The sequence below is a fragment of the Ranitomeya variabilis genome, chromosome 1, assembly GCF_051348905.1.
Source record: "Ranitomeya variabilis isolate aRanVar5 chromosome 1, aRanVar5.hap1, whole genome shotgun sequence".
NCBI classification, from domain to species: Eukaryota; Metazoa; Chordata; class Amphibia; order Anura; family Dendrobatidae; genus Ranitomeya; species Ranitomeya variabilis.
In genome coordinates, this window is record NC_135232.1 from 906,960,157 (window position 1) to 906,980,433 (window position 20,277).

The 20,277-nt window shown below is 42.9% G+C and overlaps 1 protein-coding gene across 3 annotated transcripts in view; it reads left to right on the forward strand.

Annotated features, from left to right (window-relative positions):
- The window catches only part of COL25A1 (collagen type XXV alpha 1 chain), a 643,948-nt gene that overhangs the window by 482,799 nt on the left and 140,872 nt on the right, over positions 1-20,277 (forward strand). For all 3 annotated transcript variants that reach the window (XM_077278990.1, XM_077278988.1, XM_077278989.1), the window contains 3 exons: positions 4,566-4,598; positions 4,717-4,752; positions 17,303-17,347. In XM_077278990.1, coding sequence (XP_077135105.1) covers positions 4,566-4,598; positions 4,717-4,752; positions 17,303-17,347 — 114 coding nt within the window. The remainder of the gene's footprint in view (positions 1-4,565; positions 4,599-4,716; positions 4,753-17,302; positions 17,348-20,277) is intronic.

Genomic DNA, 20,277 nt, shown 5'->3' on the forward strand with positions numbered 1-20,277 from the left:
GTATTCATATAAATGGCCCAACCCTGTAGAGCAGGGGTGGGGAACCTCAGGCTCCAGGGCCATTTACGGCCCTCGATTACCTTTTATCAGGCCCCCGAGCAGATCCTCAGGGACCGCATTCTTGGGCAAGGAGCTGTATTTTGATTGCCACCAGCTCATTAATTTCTTCACTACTAAACATTGAAGGGCATGCAATGAAAGATAAAATCCTGAAACCAGTGCCAGAGTCAGGATGTATTTTGTGGGCAGAGTTTGTACGGCCCCCCGAAGGATGGTATAAATATCCAAATGGCCCTTCGCAGAAAAAAGATTCCCTACCTCTGCTGTAGAGAGAAACTTACCCAGTAATGCTGGAGATGGAAAATGACAGGGGCGTAACTACCGCGGTCGCAGCGGTCGCCATTGCGACCGGGCCTCGCAGGTCAGGGGCCCCGGGCCGGCAGGTCTGAGCAGGGCCGGGCTGGCCATCGGGCACTTCTGGCAAATGCCAGAAGAGTCGATGCCAGTAGTGGGCCGCTGCACTGTTCCTCCCCCGGAACCCCCCCCAGTGCCGCCGCCGCCGCCGCCGCCGCATTTAACTATACCGGCGTCTATGACACCGGTATAGTTCAATGCAATGATGAAAGAGAGAGCGTCACCTGACGCTCCCTCTCCCATCATTCCCCGCTCTGCCTCTGACAGTACACTGCGGGTGCGCGATGACGTCATATAATCGCGCACCTGCAGTGTCCTGGGCAGACTTCAGCCGCCAGGAGCAGCGCGGGCAAAAGGAAAGGTGAGGAGAGTTTTTTTTTTCTTTTTAACCGGACTGTGGGGCCATTATCGGGGGGAGGGAGATGAGATGTGATGTGGGCTGTGCTGTGCTGTGTATACCCCTGTGCTGGCAGTGCTGTATATACGCCTGTGCGGGCTGTGCTGTATATACCCCTGTGCGGGCTGTGCTGGATATACCACTGTGCGGGCTGTGCTCTATATACCCCTGTGCGGGCTGTGCTGTATATACCCCTGTGCCGGCTGTGCTGTATATACCCCTGTGCCGGCTGTGCTGTATATACCCCTGTGCCGGCTGTGCTGTATATACCCCTGTGCGGGCTGTGCTGTATATACCCCTGTGTGGGCTGTGCTGTATATACCCCTGTGCGGGCTGTGCTGGATATACCACTGTGCGGGCTGTGCTGTATATACCCCTGTGCGGGCTGTGCTGTATATACCCCTGTGCGTGCTGTGCTGTATATACCACTGTGCGGGCTGTGCTGTATATACCCCTGTGCGGGCTGTGCTGTATATACCCCTGTGCGGGCTGTGCTGTATATACCCCTGTGCGGGCTGTGCTGTATATACCCCTGTGCCGGCTGTGCTGTATATACCCCTGTGCGGGCTGTGCTGTATATACCCCTGTGCGGGCTGTGCTGTATATACCCCTGTGCGGGCTGTGCTGTATATACCACTGTGCGGGCTGTGCTGTATATACCACTGTGCGGGCTGTGCTGTATATACCACTGTGCGGGCTGTGCTCTATATACCACTGTGCGGGCTGTGCTGGATATACCACTGTGAGGGCTGTGCTGGATATACCACTGTGCGGGCTGTGCTGGATATACCACTGTGCGGGCTGTGCTGTATATACCACTGTGCTGGATATACCACTGTGCGGGCTGTGCTGGCACCCAACACCATGTTGCAGTGCAGGAGATTCCTGCAACAGTCCGAGGCGTATCTAGGGGAAGGTGGGGGGGCGGGGCAGGGGAAGGTGGGGGGGGGGGTATGGGGGGCGGGGCGGGGGAAGGTGGGGGGGTAGGGGGGGCCCCATTTGGAAGTTCGCACCGGGGCCCATAACTTTGTAGTTACGCCACTGGAAAATGACTCTGCTAAACAAAGTGTGCTCTACTGGGAACTGCTGATCTATTGTAGCCCAAGTACTGACCACCACTGTACAAGGTATAATAATCCACCAAATGTCGTAGCTGAGGGCATTATAGAAAGGCACACTCAACAATGCAAAATGATTTTAGCCTGCTCTCTGATGCTTAAGCATTATGGGAAATGGTGATGATGAGCTATTTTTTTTTTTGCAACCTGTGCATCGAATCTCAAACTGCTTGAATTAATGTGAAACTGGGTGGATCTATCCACTCATCTCTATGCCTCATATCTCTACAGTTTGTGAAACTAGAGGCTTTTATATATATACTAAGACCCCACAGAAGCCTGTGGGTACTTTATTATACCTCCGTGCAACTTTGAGGTTTTACTGAGTCATAATATGGCCACGTGTATAAGGCTGTAAAGACATCATTATGGTTGATCATCAAATTAATTCATAATTAACATAACTTTCACTTATATGATATGATACATGTTACTTCCCTCTTCATTTGTGGAACCTGTTATTAGGGAATCTGCTAGCTGATTCATGCTGCCTGAACCAGAGTGTGGCTGCACTATTGTAGTCAAGTATGTTTTACTGTACTCTGAATAGTTGCTGCGTTTTTGAGAAAACATACTTTGACAAACCTACCGGGGACTAAGCTTCTTGGATGACTTTTCCGAAGCAGGACCCCGGCAGCTTCTCCTTATTCCCCTTGATTGACAGGTCTCTCAATATACACACACATAAAATATGTTTTCTCTGAAATGCCACAGCAATTCATAATACAACATACATGACTGCAATAATGCATCCAGTGTCTGATACAGGGTGCCTGTGGTTCGGGCAGCATGAATCAAATTACATCTTCCCTTTAAACCAAGTAAGCTATGTTTAAAGACATATATTGATGCTTATGGAATTATGTCCAGCTATATTTTGTACTAAATGTGAAAAAGGTTTTGTCAATGTTTCATTTTATTTCTAGAAGTTTTTGATGCTGTGTTTTAGTGTGGGAAATTGTGATATGATAGCTAAAACAAAAGATAATTAAAAAATACTGATGCAAATAAGTATAGTAATAAGCAATCCTTCATCTCTGACTTCAATCCAAGGGGTATCTCTTTTAATATGTTCAAAGCAATGTTTGTAGATATTTCTACCATTTTTGTGCCCATATAAATGTGTCTTGGATTCTAGTTTTCGGTTTGATTGTACTACACTGGTCACCTTCATACATTATTGCTAATATTCAGGGCTTGTCGAAATGGTAGAAAATGTTTATTGCTTTGCTTTGTCTATATAATTAGCCCTGCTGTGGAATGACAATGTAAAACCTCTACTTAATATTAATGAAATGTGCAATTAAGTCACGCAGCGAACTTTGACATAGAAACAAACTCCACTGATTTCAAGTTTGTAACTTGCAGAAACCATGAACTGATAAAACAATAAAGTGCAGCCCCCGGCCTGTGCTACCTTCTCATGTAATAATTTCACAGCTTGTATCGTTCGCATTTATTTTTTTAAGAATATCGTTAAGACCAATTATTGTTCAGCAGGAAATTACATCTGATTGCTGGGATATTTCCTGCTGAGCATACAAATGAAGTCTTCACATGTTAGGCTACTTTTCAAGCTTCCTGAGCAGTGATTGCATTGGATTAAGGAACCAGCGAGAACATTGGACTATGCACACACTTCCATCTCTGACCCCATCTTTATGGGAGCACCTTCAGCTTGTTATTGCTAAGTAATGGACCATTGGACTTTGATGGGCTATTGAGTTTACATTAACTGGTGAATATTAGTCGTATGTTATCAATGAAGCACATTTATCATGTATTGCTCCGTGTATTACGTCCACACTAATTTTTTATGTACTATATATCAGAGCCTGGTCATTCATACTTATAGACATTAAGTCATGCACCTCCCCTAAACAAGTAGCTTTTAAGCAAGTTATTAAATGGCTAAACCACTTACAGTTCTTTAGTTACCCTGTCCTAGTACACACACCTATGAATATTAGTTTAACTAAACCAAACTTTCAGAATTTGCAGCGATTTTTCTTTCAAATACTGACGTATTGGCAGTAATAACGCTGTAAAATATGCGCAGGGTTTGTTATGCATTTATTTCCCCATTCATTAGAATGGATGAAAAAAATGCTGCAAAAAAACACTGGAAGAATTGACTGCATATTTGAAATTGATTTAAATCTACAAGGAAAAAATAAGCACAAGATTTCAGAAATCTCATTCACTTTACTGGTACAGTAAAACAATGCATTTTTTCCAGGACCAAAACACTCAATGTGTGCACATACCCATAGATAACCGTTACCTTTAATATGATTTTTAGTTTTAATAACTACTTATATTTCCCAAGAATTGATTCCCCATTGACTGGACAGTCTCTGAGAGTCTCCAACAAACACTCCTTTGATAAAGGATCTGGTCATTTATTCATAAATGTCCAGGAGGAGTATCAGAAGAAACAATTTTGCTTTATTATCAGTCTAAAGCTGTAACAGTAACCATCAAATGTGTATGGCGCGATTGTGGGAAATGAGGAATATTGGAAAATGAGCGTGCCTCATAAAGTTTCTTAGAAAACATTATTTTTGAAAATGTCACTGTCTGATTATATCATTCCTTTAAAATTGTGTTCTGAAGGTGTATATTTGTTTCCTAAGGGCGATCCAGGATCATCTGCTGCTGGAATAAAGGTCAGGTCTTTCCTTGTGTCAACTTTTAATGCATGTCACAATTTATTAATTTTCTTATTATATTTATCTTACCTTACATACATAATCTGATTATTTCTTTTGGCTGTTTTTGTTACAGGGTGAACCTGGAGAATCGGGCCGCCCAGGACACAAGGTAAAACTTACCAGAACTATATTAGACAAACAGAAAAAGTATTAAATGGGTTGACCAATGCTTGGTGAACCTTTTCTTAAATGCTACAGTCCTCCCATGTATAAGCTGGCAACATAACAGTGATGTCAACATCAGGTCTCTTGGTCTTCTCTTGACATTATGTAACATTAGTGTTCAGGGAATCATTGGGCGCTAAAGGGCTGCAGCACTTACATCTCCCCAGATGTCCGACTTTCATCCAAGGTAGGAAGGAGCCCATTAGTGGCCGATGATTGGCTGGAGCAATAAAGTGAAATAATGCCACACGAGTGCCAGGAGACCTGAAACCAACATAATATGCATACAGTATATATTATTGCAATATAGTTACATAAAATATCCTCCTTGAAATTAATTATGGTATTACTATTAGGCTACATTCACACATTTTTTCGGTCCAAGTGTTGTCCGGGCAAAAAAACTGACATCACGGGGACAGCACTAGGGCCAATGTTAGTCATTCAGTACAGATGTTCAGGTCACCATTTTTCTTACATAGATTGAATGTTGACATGATAAAAATCTCACCGTGAACTATTCTCTTCCATATTTCAGATGAGAATTGACTATTCAAGTCTGTGGATGTGCAAATAATCAGATCCCTTATGGATCATCTATACAGTATCCGATTTTTATGGATACATTGCCATTGTTAATATAAACTATATTTGGTCTAATTTTTTTTTAATTGCTGATGCATACAAACTGATAACATATACAGTAGATGCCATACAGATAGCATAGAGATGATAAGACAGATTAAGATGATCCCATGTAAACTTAGCCTTACTGTGATGTTTTTAGTTAGTTATGGCTGACTTTGCTTTTATCGCTTGCTCCAGTTCATAAATTAAACTAACCTACGACTGCTGCCATGTTTGACTGTTTGCATGTTGAACTAAGTATTGGTATAACACTTTGCTGTCTATCTCTTTTCTGAGCCAATGTGAGCTGTCTACAGTATAAGTATGAATCATAATTGTTCCCAACATGCACCAATAAAAGTATCTAATAGTAGATTAGAAATAATCTGTTAATAACCATCCAACATATATTGAATGCATATTGATCTGTTTCAATGGTTTGATAGAAATGACATAGTCTGTCATGATCTCCATGGCCAGAGAACTAGCATAAGCCTCTATAGGAACAAGCTCTTGGAAGATGTAACTGTACTGACCATGAACTAAACCTACCGCATCATCTAGAAGTAGCCAGGTAGCATGTCCTACTTTTTATCCCTATATGCCCAGCGCCGGCCGGAGAACTAAATAATGCTAGCAGAGGGAAATATAAGACCTGACTCACCTCTTAGAGAAATGCCCAAAAGGAGACAGAAGCCCCCCACATATATTGGCGGTGATATGAGATGAAACAACAAACGCAGCAGGAAAATAGTTTTAGCAAATTTGAGGTCCGCTTTCTAGATAGCAGAAGACAGAAAGCATACTTTCATGGTCAGTAGAAAACCCTAACAAAACACATCCAGAAATTACTTTAGGACTCTGGCATTAACTCATAATACCAGAGTGGCAATTCCTGATCAACAAGAGCTTTCCAGACACAGTAACGAAACTGCAGCTGTGAACTGGAACCAAAATACAAAAACAAAACATGGACGAATGTCCAACTTATCTAGTAGATGTCTGGGAGCAGGAACAAGCACAGAGAGGCTTCTGATAACATTGTTGACCGGCAAGCATCTAACAGAGAAGCCAGGTTATATAGCGACACCCAGATCTAATCAGAACAGGTGAACAGGGAAGATGATGTCACAAGTTCAATTCCACCAGTAGCCACCGGGGGAGCCCAGAATCCAAATTCACAACAGTACCCCCCCCTCAAGGAGGGGGCACCGAACCCTCACCAGAACCACCAGGGCGATCAGGATGGGCCCTATGAAAGGCACGAACCAGATCAGAGGCATGAACATCAGATGCAGTGACCCAAGAATTATCCTCCTGGCCGTATCCCTTCCACTTGACCAGATACTGGAGTCTCCGTCTGGAAACACGGGAGTCTAGGATTTTTTCCACAACGTACTCCAACTCACCCTCAACCAACACCGGAGCAGGAGGCTCAACGGAAGGCACAACCGGTGCCTCATACCTGCGCAATAACGACCGATGAAAAACGTTATGAATAGAAAAGGATGCAGGGAGGTCCAAACGGAAGGAAACAGGGTTAAGAATCTCCAATATTTTATACGGACCGATGAACCGAGGCTTAAACTTAGGAGATGAGACCCTCATAGGGACAAAACGAGAAGACAACCACACCAAATCTCCAACACAAAGCCGAGGACCAACACGACGGTGACGGTTGGCAAAAAGCTGAGTCTTCTCCTGGGACAACTTTAAATTGTCCATCACCTGCCCCCAGATATGATGCAATCTCTCCACCACCGCATCCACTCCAGGACAATCCGAGGATTCCATCTGACCGGAGGAAAATCGAGGATGGAACCCCGAATTACAGAAAAACGGGGAAACCAAGGTGGCAGAGCTGGCCCGATTATTGAGGGCGAACTCCGCCAATGGCAAAAAAGCAACCCAATCATCCTGGTCAGTAGACACAAAACACCTCAGATATGTCTCCAGGGTCTGATTAGTCCGCTCGGTCTGGCCATTAGTCTGAGGGTGAAAAGCAGACGAAAAAGACAAATCTATGCCCATCCTAGCACAAAATGCCCGCCAAAATCTAGACACAAATTGGGTTCCTCTGTCAGAAACGATATTCTCAGGAATACCATGCAAACGAACAACATTTTGAAAAAACAGGGGCACCAACTCGGAAGAAGAAGGCAATTTGGGCAGGGGAACCAAATGAACCATCTTAGAAAAACGGTCACACACCACCCAGATGACAGACATCTTCTGAGAAACAGGCAGATCTGAAATAAAATCCATCGAGATGTGTGTCCAAGGCCTCTTAGGAATAGGCAAGGGCAACAATAATCCACTAGCCCGAGAACAACAAGGCTTGGCCCGAGCACAAACGTCACAAGACTGCACAAAGCCTCGCACATCTCGTGACAGGGAAGGCCACCAGAAGGATCTTGCCACCAAATCCCTGGTACCAAAAATTCCAGGATGACCTGCCAACGCAGAAGAATGCACCTCAGAGATGACTTTACTGGTCCAATCATCAGGAACAAACAGCCTATCAGGCGGACAACGATCCGGTCTATCCGCCTGAAACTCCTGCAAGGCCCGCCGCAGGTCTGGAGAAACAGCTGACAAGATAACTCCCTCCTTAAGAATACCTGTGGGGTCAGAGTTGCCAGGTGAATCAGGCTCAAAACTCCTAGAAAGGGCATCCGCCTTAACATTCTTAGAACCTGGTAGGTACGATACCACAAAATTAAACCGAGAAAAAAATAATGACCAGCGCGCCTGTCTAGGATTCAGGCGCCTGGCGGTCTCAAGATAAATCAAATTTTTGTGGTCAGTCAATACCACCACCTGATGTCTGGCCCCCTCGAGCCAATGGCGCCACTCCTCAAACGCCCACTTCATGGCCAAAAGCTCCCGATTCCCAACATCATAATTCCGCTCAGCGGGCGAAAATTTACGGGAAAAGAAGGCACAAGGCCTCATCACGGCGCAGTCAGAACTTTTCTGCGACAACACTGCCCCAGCTCCGATCTCAGAAGCGTCGACCTCAACCTGAAAAGGAAGAGTCACATCAGGCTGACGCAACACAGGGGCAGAAGAAAAACGGCGCTTAAGCTCCTGAAAGGCCTCCACAGCATCAGGGGACCAATTAGCAACATCAGCACCCTGTCTAGTCAAATCGGTCAATGGCTTAACGACATCCGAAAAACCAGAAATAAATCGACGATAAAAGTTGGCAAAGCCCAAAAATTTCTGAAGACTTTTAAGAGAAGAGGGCTGCGTCCAATCACAAATAGCTTGAACCTTGACAGGATCCATCTCAATGGAAGAGGGAGAAAAAATATATCCCAAAAAGGAAATTCTCTGAACCCCAAAAACGCACTTAGAACCCTTGACACACAGAGAATTAGACCGCAAAACCTGAAAAACCCTCTTAACTTGCCGGACATGAGAGTCCCAGTCATCCGAAAAAATCAGAATATCATCCAGATACACTATCATAAATTTATCCAAAAAATCGCGGAAAATATCATGCATAAAGGACTGGAAGACTGAAGGGGCATTAGAAAGACCAAAAGGCATCACCAAATACTCAAAGTGGCCCTCGGGCGTATTAAATGCGGTTTTCCACTCATCCCCCTGCCTGATCCGCACCAAATTATACGCCCCACGGAGATCAATCTTAGAGAACCACTTGGCCCCCTTTATGCGAGCAAACAAATCAGTCAGCAACGGCAATGGGTATTGATATTTAACCGTGATTTTATTCAAAAGCCGATAATCAATACATGGTCTCAAAGAGCCGTCTTTTTTTGACACAAAGAAAAAACCGGCTCCTAAGGGAGATGACGATGGACGAATATGTCCCTTTTCCAAGGACTCCTTTATATATTCTCGCATAGCAGTATGTTCAGGCACAGACAGATTAAATAAACGACCCTTTGGGTATTTACTACCCGGGATTAAATCTATGGCACAATCGCACTCTCGGTGCGGAGGTAATGAACCAAGCTTGGATTCTTCAAAGACGTCACGATAGTCAGACAGGAACTCAGGAATTTCAGAGGGAATAGATGATGAAATGGACACCAAAGGTACGTCCCCATGAGTCCCCTTACATCCCCAGCTCAACACAGACATAGCTCTCCAGTCAAGGACTGGGTTGTGAGACTGCAGCCATGGCAATCCCAGCACCAAATCCTCATGTAGATTATACAGCACTAGAAAACGAATAGTCTCCTGGTGATCCGGATTAATACACATAGTCACTTGTGTCCAGTATTGTGGTTTATTATTAGCCAATGGGGTGGAGTCAATCCCCTTCAGAGGAATAAGAGTTTCCAAAGGCTCTAAATCATACCCACAACAATTGGCAAAGGACCAATCCATAAGACTCAAAGCGGCGCCAGAGTCGATATAGGCGTCAGTAGTAATAGATGACAAAGAGCAAATCAGGGTCACAGACAAAATAAATTTAGACTGTAAGGTGCCAATGGAAACGGATTTATCAAGCTTTTTAGTACGCTTAGAGCACGCTGATATAACATGAGTAGAATCCCCACAATAGAAACACAACCCATTTTTCCGTCTAAAATTCTGCCGCTCGCTTCTGGACAGAATTCTATCACACTGCATGCTTTCTGGCGTCTTCTCAGTGGACACCGCCAGATGGTGCACAGGTTTGCGCTCCCGCAGACGCCTATCGATCTGAATGGCCATTGTCATGGACTCATTCAGACCCGCAGGCACAGGGAACCCCACCATAACATCCTTAATGGCATCAGAGAGACCCTCTCTGAAAGTAGCCGCCAAGGCACACTCATTCCACTGAGTAAGCACAGACCATTTACGGAATCTTTGGCAGTAAATTTCAGCTTCATCTTGCCCCTGCGATAGGGACATCAAAGTTTTTTCTGCCTGAAGTTCCAAATGAGGTTCCTCATACAGCAAGCCCAAGGCCAAAAAAAACGCATCCACATTGCGCAACGCAGGATCCCCTGGTGCCAATGCAAAAGCCCAGTCTTGAGGGTCGCCGCGGAGCAAGGAAATCACAATCCCAACCTGCTGTGCAGAGTCTCCAGCAGAACGAGATTTCAGGGACAAAAATAGCTTACAATTATTTCTAAAATTCTGAAAGCTAGATCTATTCCCTGAGAAGAATTCCGGCAAAGGAATTCTCGGCTCAGATACCGGAGCATGAATAATAAAATCTTGCAAATTTTGTACTTTCGTGGTGAGATTATTCAAACCTGCAGTTACACTCTGAAGATCCATTATTAACAGGTGAACACAAAACCATTCAAAGATTATAAGGAGAGAGAAAAAAAAAGAAAGACTGCAGCATAGACAGACTGGCAAGTGATCCAATTAAGAGCACAGAGGAAAAAAAAAAAAAAAAAAAACTCTCAGCAGACTTCTTATTTCTCTCCTTTCTCAGCCAAGGATTTTAACCCTTTAGTGGGCCGGTCAAACTGTCATGATCTCCATGGCCAGAGAACTAGCATAAGCCTCTATAGGAACAAGCTCTTGGAAGATGTAACTGTACTGACCATGAACTAAACCTACCGCATCATCTAGAAGTAGCCAGGTAGCATGTCCTACTTTTTATCCCTATATGCCCAGCGCCGGCCGGAGAACTAAATAATGCTAGCAGAGGGAAATATAAGACCTGACTCACCTCTTAGAGAAATGCCCAAAAGGAGACAGAAGCCCCCCACATATATTGGCGGTGATATGAGATGAAACAACAAACGCAGCAGGAAAATAGTTTTAGCAAATTTGAGGTCCGCTTTCTAGATAGCAGAAGACAGAAAGCATACTTTCATGGTCAGTAGAAAACCCTAACAAAACACATCCAGAAATTACTTTAGGACTCTGGCATTAACTCATAATACCAGAGTGGCAATTCCTGATCAACAAGAGCTTTCCAGACACAGTAACGAAACTGCAGCTGTGAACTGGAACCAAAATACAAAAACAAAACATGGACGAATGTCCAACTTATCTAGTAGATGTCTGGGAGCAGGAACAAGCACAGAGAGGCTTCTGATAACATTGTTGACCGGCAAGCATCTAACAGAGAAGCCAGGTTATATAGCGACACCCAGATCTAATCAGAACAGGTGAACAGGGAAGATGATGTCACAAGTTCAATTCCACCAGTAGCCACCGGGGGAGCCCAGAATCCAAATTCACAACAATAGTCCAAAAATATCTCAGATTTGATTTCTTACATTTTTTACACAATGGGAGTATACATAAAAAGGCATATTCGTGTTGCCTTACTGGAGTTTCTGTAGCTTTTCATTCAAGATTTTTGGGTGAAAATTCTGCAGCAGAATACAGTATCAGCAATATGGATATGATCTAACCAAATCTCATCTGAATGCTTTTTTTGTACTGTGTTGCTGTGAGTTCAGTGTTGAAGTCAAGTTCTGCAATAAAGCCCAATGGTTGTGGATTATCTGTGGATCCCAACAAAATCCATAAATTCATCTAAGATTACAATTGCTCACATGGCAATGCTTCTCTGAAACCCTGCAGATGACTCTACATCCGGCCACCTGTAATGCTATCATTCCTGGAGGCGCGGGCAGACAGAGACCGGCATTGCCATAGTGGATAGTGAAATTTTTTATTTCATGCAATCAGCTGTTTTACACAGAGAAATCAACACCAAAATATGGATCAATATTCACAGCAATTCCTTTATGGGTGAACGTACTTTTCCAACATCTGAAAGAAGAGGTTAGCAGTAAGATATAAGGCACTCCACATATAAATATTTCATAACATTACGGAGCCAAAAACATTTGACTTTTCTTTGCATCCATCAGTAATGGGGCTGACAATGTCTCATCTTTGCTAGACATTTTCCTCTTAGTGTTGTTAAGTGATAGATTTGTAGCACAGTTTACATATTATAGGAAGGTGTAAATAGGGCAATGTGACACATTTTCCATGATGAAAACAATTTTTCATGGGAGAATTGTTCATATCATGGTAAAAATCTATTTGTGCCTGCCTCTTTCCTGTAGAAAAGGTGATGAGCAACGTCTCTTATATCACCTTGCAGGTTGGATTAGGGTCGCCCACATACACAAAAGTGTATAAATGCTATAGAAATATTTCTCCCACTCGAGGAAAATGAGGATACATCTTAAAATCCAAAGGTAGATTACCAGGGCGGCTGCATTGGAGCAAGGTCACCGGAGGGGCAGGGTTGCTGCGTCAGGAGGCCATCGTCGGCAGGAGTGGGGCGATGCTACGAGCCTCAAGCTGGAAGGAGGGGGTGTCCCGGTGCTGCGAGGCTGCGGGCCCTGGGCTCTCCTAAGATGTTGACGCTGAGCGGAGTCCTCCTTCCCATTGATTTCCTTGCAGTGAACTTTGGGTACTGAGTGAAACTCCTTTCTAGAACACGACCACTTGTACTGTACTATTACAAGATACCATGACCTGAATGAAAGCTTACACAAACACGTAAGGGAAGGGTCATACATCGGAGAAATTAGGGCTATAGGACACTTTTCCACTTTAATGAATCCATACCCTCACTTTATCTCAAGTGTCTATGTTTTGCCAAACTGACAAACAGTTCATTTTGTATGGAAAAGGAAGAAAAACAATTTTGCTTGACATTTCTTAGGTAGCATGTACACAGATTGCTTTCACGTAGCTTAGATGTGAAAATTATGTTTGCTGTGTTCTTTGAAGGTGGCAATCACCCTTCAAGTAATTTTCTAAAATTAAAGAATTTTCAACACCACCAAATAACAAGAAAAAGACAAGGAAAGCTTTATTGTAAGGGTGAAATAGAAAAAGCTTCGAAAGCAAAAATAGGGCAACTAAAAGCTTAAATGTTTAGTCTGTCACGATACAGTGAACATCAAAAATATGATAAAGCAACAATGGACACTATTAACCCTTTTAGGACTGAGCAATTTTCTGTTTTTGCATTTTTGTTTTTTCCTCCTTTCCTTCCTAGACCCATACAACTTTTCTGTTACTATGAACATAGACATATGAGGGCTTATTTTTTTACAGGATGAGATGTAGTTTTGAATGGCACCATACATTTTACTTTGAAATGTACTGAAAAATGTAAAAAGAAATACAAATGGGATCACATAGTGAAAAAAATGATAAGCTGCCATTGTTTTTTGGGTTCTGCTTGTAAGTTTTTCCTTGCATGGTGAAAATGGCCTGGTAAAATGATTCTCAAGGACAGTACAATTATGGCAATACCAAACATGCCATTTTTTATTATTTCTGTGAAAAAAAATATTGAATCAGCTCTGCTTAAATGGGCGAAGCTTGGGCGGAGTTAGGGCGAGACCACACTCCTGTCAAATTCATCAAAAATGTAAATATTTTGCATGCCAGAAATGCTACTCCAGTACATGACTGAAGTATAATGTCTGGAGTGGTGCTCAGAGGTGCAGACTGCAGAGGAGAGGTGCCGAACTCATTTAGTGGCATGTGCCTGTTAATGAATCAAGCACCGTGGACTCCAGCAAGACTGGTGTAGTGCCTCGCCAGTCTTGATGAATTGGTCTCATAATGTTTGCTTGTGTTGCCATTTTCCGACACCCATTATATTTTTTCATGTATTGAGCTGTGTGAGGGCTTGTTTGTTTTGTGTGGCAAGCTGACATTTTCTTTGATGCTAATTTTGGAGTGCATATAATTTTTTTTAAATTATAATTTTTTTGGGGGGGAAGTGTAGTGATGGAAAAAATCAATTCTGTCATTTAGAGGGATTTTTTTTAATTGTTCAGAGTTAGAGTTGTGCCAGAAGCATCTTACCTGGGCCAAGGAGAAAAAGAACTGTTGCTCATTGGTCCAAGGTGGTGTTTTCAGATGAAAGTAAATTTTGCATTTCATTTGGAAATCAAGGTCTTAGAGTATGGAGGAAGAGTGGAGAGGCAAACATCATCATTAGGGGACAGATCATAGTCGATCCACGCATGCACCAGCAACTGCGCTATTTAAATGCCGGATCTAAAGTATTAGCAGCAGCAATCAGAGCTCAGCTCTGGCTACTTCTGTTGGAAACAACCCCAGGGCTATGTAAGGGCTGTCCCACACGTCCAGATAATTCCGGTACCGGAAACAATCGGTACCGGAATTATCCGTGTCCGTGTGCCCCTACGTTTCTGGTGTACATCAGTGTGTCACACTTGCGGCACACGTGTGCCGCCCGTGTTCCCACTGGGTACCACACGCACCGTGCTGGGTACCACACGTAGGAGCATCTGGTGCTGAAGCTGCGATTCATATGTTCCCTGCAGCAGCGTTTGCTGCAGAGAAGATATGAATAATAGTGTTTAAAATAAAGATCTATGTGTCCGCCGCCCTCCCACCCCCTGTGCGCCCCCCCCGCTGGTCAGAAAATACTTACCCGCCTCCCTCGCTGCTTCCTGGTCTGGCCGCTGTTTCTAGTGTATGCGGTCACGTGGGGCCACTCATTTACACTCATGATTAGGCGGCTCCACCCCTATTGGAGGTGGAGCCACATATTCATGAGTGTAATCGGTGGCCCCACGTGACCGCATACAGTAGAGAAGCCGCGGTCAGACCAGGAAGAAGCTACAGCCAACGAGGGAGCGGGTAAGTATTTTCAGGACAGCGGGGGGGGGGGCGCACAGGGGGTGGGGGGGCGGCGGACACATAGATCTTTATTTTTAACACTATTATTCATATCTTCTCTGCAGCAAACGCTGCTGGAGAGAAGATATGAATCGCGGCTTCAGCACCATGTGGGGGGACAGCGCTTACTGTAGCGCTGTCTCCTGCACGCCACACGGACTGCACACGGAGAAGGTCCGTGTGTGGTCCGTGTTTTACACGGACCCATTGACTTTAATGGGTCCGTGATACGTGCGCTCCCACGAACACTGACATGTCTCCGTGTTTGGCACACGGAGACACGGTCTGCAAAAAATCAATGACATCTGCACAGATGCATTGATTTTTATGGGTCTACGTGTGTCAGTGTCTCCGATACGTGAGGAAACTGTCACCTCACATACTGGAGACACTGACGTGTGAAACCGGCCTAACATAGACGGCATCTAAAGCATGTGGAGGGAGGATGAAAGCTGAGCTATAGCATAGGACACAGAGTTACACCCATATGAACGAAGGGGATCAGCTTATTTTATAATTAGAAATTAAAAGTTCAAACATATTCCTCTATTCTCTTAGTAGCTAGCTCTTTTCAACAACAGATGTTAAGGGTATATATCAAGTATAGCATATTATTTTTCTATAATTAATGCCAGTTAGTTAAACATTTTAATTATCTATATTTATTTTTTGATTGCAGTTTTTTATATGATGTGATAGGACATATAGCCTAAACTGCCTCTAACAGGATTTGGTGATATGCCCTACAGTCCTACAGCAGCCATATGTACCACGGACAGTGTCGGACACCAATAGTCGGGAGCTGACTCATTGACTTTTGTAGAAGAGTTTAGGGCATGGGCATGCTCTGTTATATGTGCAGAGGTCATTGTGCAGGGAAGGAAAGAAGGAGGAGTGCTGTGATGACAGTCACTTATATGGTGCAGATTGTGTTATCTATAGATAAGTTTTACCATTTATTGTGATCTTAACTGATTATGTGTCTGCTGAAAAGTGGTCACTACAGAACAGGAAGTGGACAGTGTGAAAACTGAAGGATTTACATTAAAAAAAATTCAATTATATATTCATTTATTCAATAGCCTGCCTACTTCCTGATACCAGAGCACTGCATTAATAATAAGCATTTTTTATTATGAAATCTGGTGAGAGATCTGCGTTAACAAAGATAAGTTCCAGCTACTTTAAAACATTTTATCAATGCTCTTAAATGCTCCATTAAAAAAGTCCTTGGGATTTAGAGCTTTGAAGTTTTATTTGAGATGCTTTTCTTTGCATATCTCCACCTTTTACTGTTGCCGATTTAAAAAAAATAATTCCTCTCGGCAGCATAACCAGTTCTATGCTCGGATCCATGATTTTTGGAAATGCCATAATTTTTTGCAATGAAGCTTAATTAGGAACATCCTTTTGTTTTGTAAAAATAAAAGGTCGGTAAAGTAAATCAGTAAAAATGTAGTGCAATGTTAATGTAATAAACAGCAAGAATTTCTGTATAATTTAGGGACAGTGCAGGGTAGTCAAATGCATTCACTTTCCATCAGTCCTAAATTGCAACCTTATAGACCTCAGACACATGGCTGTAAGAATCCAGCGCCTATTACATTCTATGGGCACTTACTATAATTCTCTGTCCGGAGCACATACAGGTGTTATTCCCTTCAGGGAATCTGTAAGAAGTGAATTTGTGTCATATTCCACCATATGTCATATAACACCACCCAATGGTGGTATATAGAGGTGCCACACATACTATAAATGTGCATTGTAGTACATGTACGACCTTACGTTACTAATTTTACTGACAGATTGATGGAGCAAATATTGAAAGGTAATAAATATGTTCTCAAGCAAATGGAATTTTCTCTTCTTTTCCAAGAAGATGGATTAATTGGTTAATAAATGGTGTAAGTCTAGTAGTGTGGGTAGTGCAGGAGGCTGAGCGCCTTGGCACCTTTGCAGATCAGCATTAGAGGTTTGTTTTACAGAAGAATGTAAAAATTGCATAAAACAATACTATGTTTAATAAAACCATTTTTAAAGAATCATACAAGTTGTATCACATTTTCCTTGGAGCAGCCAAGCGCCATTCATTCATTAACATTTCTCTCTGTTGATGATAACTATTAATATTGATTTCACAGATATTTGCAATCTACAAGTGAGCGACCCACTTACACTCAGTTCTATCTGCATGTTGCTGACCATGAGATATTTTTCTGTATTGTAATATAATTCTTCTCTAGGGTGAACCGGGACTGCCTGGGCTGCCGGGACTTCCTGGGATAAAGGTAAGTGCTTCTAACTTATCTTATTTTATAATACTACAGTTCTTCGCCTTTCTTCTGTTACATTTTTAGTGATTTAATGATGTTATTACATATTTGAAGTGGTTGTTTTGCTATAATGTTACTGTACTAAAACATGTCTATGGGTTTGACCTTGTCCCATGTCACTTTGAATCTGTTAACCCCTTCACCCCGGAGCTTTTTCCGTTTTTTCGTTTTCGTTTTTCGCTCCCCTCCTTCCCAGAACCATAACTTTTTTATTTTTCCGTCAATATCGCCATGTGAGGGCTTATTTTTTGCGGGACGAGATGTACTTTTGAACGATACCATTTGTTTTACCATGCCGTGTAAAAGAAAACGGGAAAAAAATTCCAAGTGTGATGAAATTGCAAAAAAAGTGCAATCTCACACTTGTTTTTTGTTTGGCTTTTTTGCTAGGTTCACCAAATGCTAAAACTAACCTGCCATTATGATTCTCCAGGTCATTATGAATTCATAGACATCTAACATGTCTAGGTTATTTTTTATCTAAGTGGTGGAAAAAAATTCCAAAGTTTGCAAAAAAAAAAATTGCGCGATTTTCCGATACCCGTAGCGTCTCCATATTTCGTGATCTGGGGTCTGGTGAGGGCTTATTTTTTTAGCATGCCGAGCTGATGTTTTTACTGATACCATTTTGGTGTAGATACGTTCTTTTGATCGCCCGTTATTGCATTTTAATGCAATGTCGCGGCGACCAAAAAAACTTAATTTTGGCGTTTTGATTTTTTTTCTCGCTACGCCATTTAGCGGTCAGGTTAATCCTTTGTTTTTATTGATAGATCGGGCGATTCTGAACGCGGCGATACCAAATATGTGTAGGTTTAATTTTTTTTTAATTCTTTTATTTTGATTGGGGCGAAAGGGGGTGATTTAAACTTTTATATATTTTTTATTTTTTTTATATTTTTAAAAACTTTTTTTTTTATTTTGGCATGCTTCAATAGCCTCCATAGGAGGCTAGAAGCATGCACAACACGATCGCCTCTGCTACATAGAGGTGAAGTACAGATCACCTCTATGTAGCAGAAATGGTCGTGTACTTTGAACGCCGACCACAGGGTGGCGCTCAAAGCATTCGGCCATCAACAACCATAGAGGTCTCAAGGAGACCTCTGGTTGTTATGGCAATGCACCGCTGACCCCCGATCATGTGACGGGGGTCAGCGGTGCGAGCAGTTCCGGCCGCGCGGCCGGGAGCGCCAGTTAAATGCCGCTGTCAGCGCTTGACGGCGGCATTTAACTAGTTAATGGGCGCGGGCGGATCGCGATTCCGCTCGCGCTCATTGCGCGCACATGTCAGCTGTACAAAACAGCTGACATGTCGCGGCTTTAAGGTGGGCTCACCGCCGTTCCCCACCTTAAAGCAGGGGATCTGCCAGCTGACATACTATTCCGTCAGCTGGCAGAAAGGGGTTAATATAGCTACGTTTTCTAGATTCCAAATATTCCATTATGGCTGATAATGATTTGATTCATAACCATTCATTCTTTATTGTGAAAGCCTTTACAGTGCCATTTTATGCTAGGTTGAGGAGAAAGGTATCCACGGCAATATTGATTAAAAAAAGTAGTCTTGCTGAATCATATCTGTCATTATTCTCAAGCAATTTCATTTTATTGCTTTTACACTAAAGAGAGAGAACATTTGATTGTAGAATCGGTGGAGGATCTTTACAAATGTGCACAAAACTTTTTAGTATATTTTAAGTGAAGAGAAGCATTTTAATTTTAGGCCCTAGACAAATACTATTGCTAACAAGAGAATCAACACTTATAGTGATGATAAGGACAGGTGTAGACGAGCTTATTTTTGGTCCAAGTGCGATTCGACAAAACATCGGACTGCACCCGGACCAATGTTATGCAATGGGGCCATCTGAGTGCAGTCTGATTTCCACAGTCTGACAGAATGGAGAAGATGGAGACTTTTTTTTTTCTCCATCGTCTCCTCATCCGAGAGCATCGGATCACACTGCATTCACACTCTGGTAACATTCTGATCCAATCCCGATTTTCTTGAACTACACTGCCCTCTGCACCTGCCCTAATGGAGAGCAATAATGAGGAAACAGTAGACCTTGTGATGATTGATGAATGCATCAATATGGCATGTGGGGGGCTATGATAGCCGTCAGCACTTGTATTGTGCCATATTTTCAATGTGTTCTTTTTGTGACCTTTCACTTTCCCTTTCTTTCCTGAATATCCTATAGCAGTCGCCCCCAACCTTTCCTACCTTAAAGACTCGCTCACAGCAGCATTTACTTCAGACGAGTGTTATCCGATGTTGTATCAGAGAGCACTCGAACCAATGTTATCCAATGTCCAATATGGAGGGAAAGGGAAGAGGGAGAATCAGCTCACCAAATGAGTTGTAATGATGTTGATGGTGTAAGCATGGAGCCGCCCAGGTCCAGGCGCAACAATCAGCTAGGAAAAAAAGAAATCCTCCAGCGATGACACGAGTGATGTATTAAAACTTCATATTTAGTCAAGAATTTAAAACTATGGCGTTGCCTCCATGGCTCCCCATGATTAAAGCTTTGTAGCTGAAACACGTATGTTTGTTCTTGAATATGGAGGCACCGCCATAGTTTTAAATTCTTGACTAAATATGAAGTTTTAATACATCACTCGTGTCATCGCTGGAGGATTTCCCTTAATGTTATTCACTGGGGCAATGCTGATGATTTCGCTGTTAGATTGGTTGCCAGTCACCCATTCAAGTCTATGGATGCATGGAAAACATGAGACTGCACTCGGATGACATCTGAGTACAGTCTGATTACCGCAGACTCACAGAATGGAGAAGATGAAGAAATTTTGTTCTACATCTTCACAGTGGGCTGCAATTCTCTCATCTAAGAGAATCACACCGCACTATGCTGCTG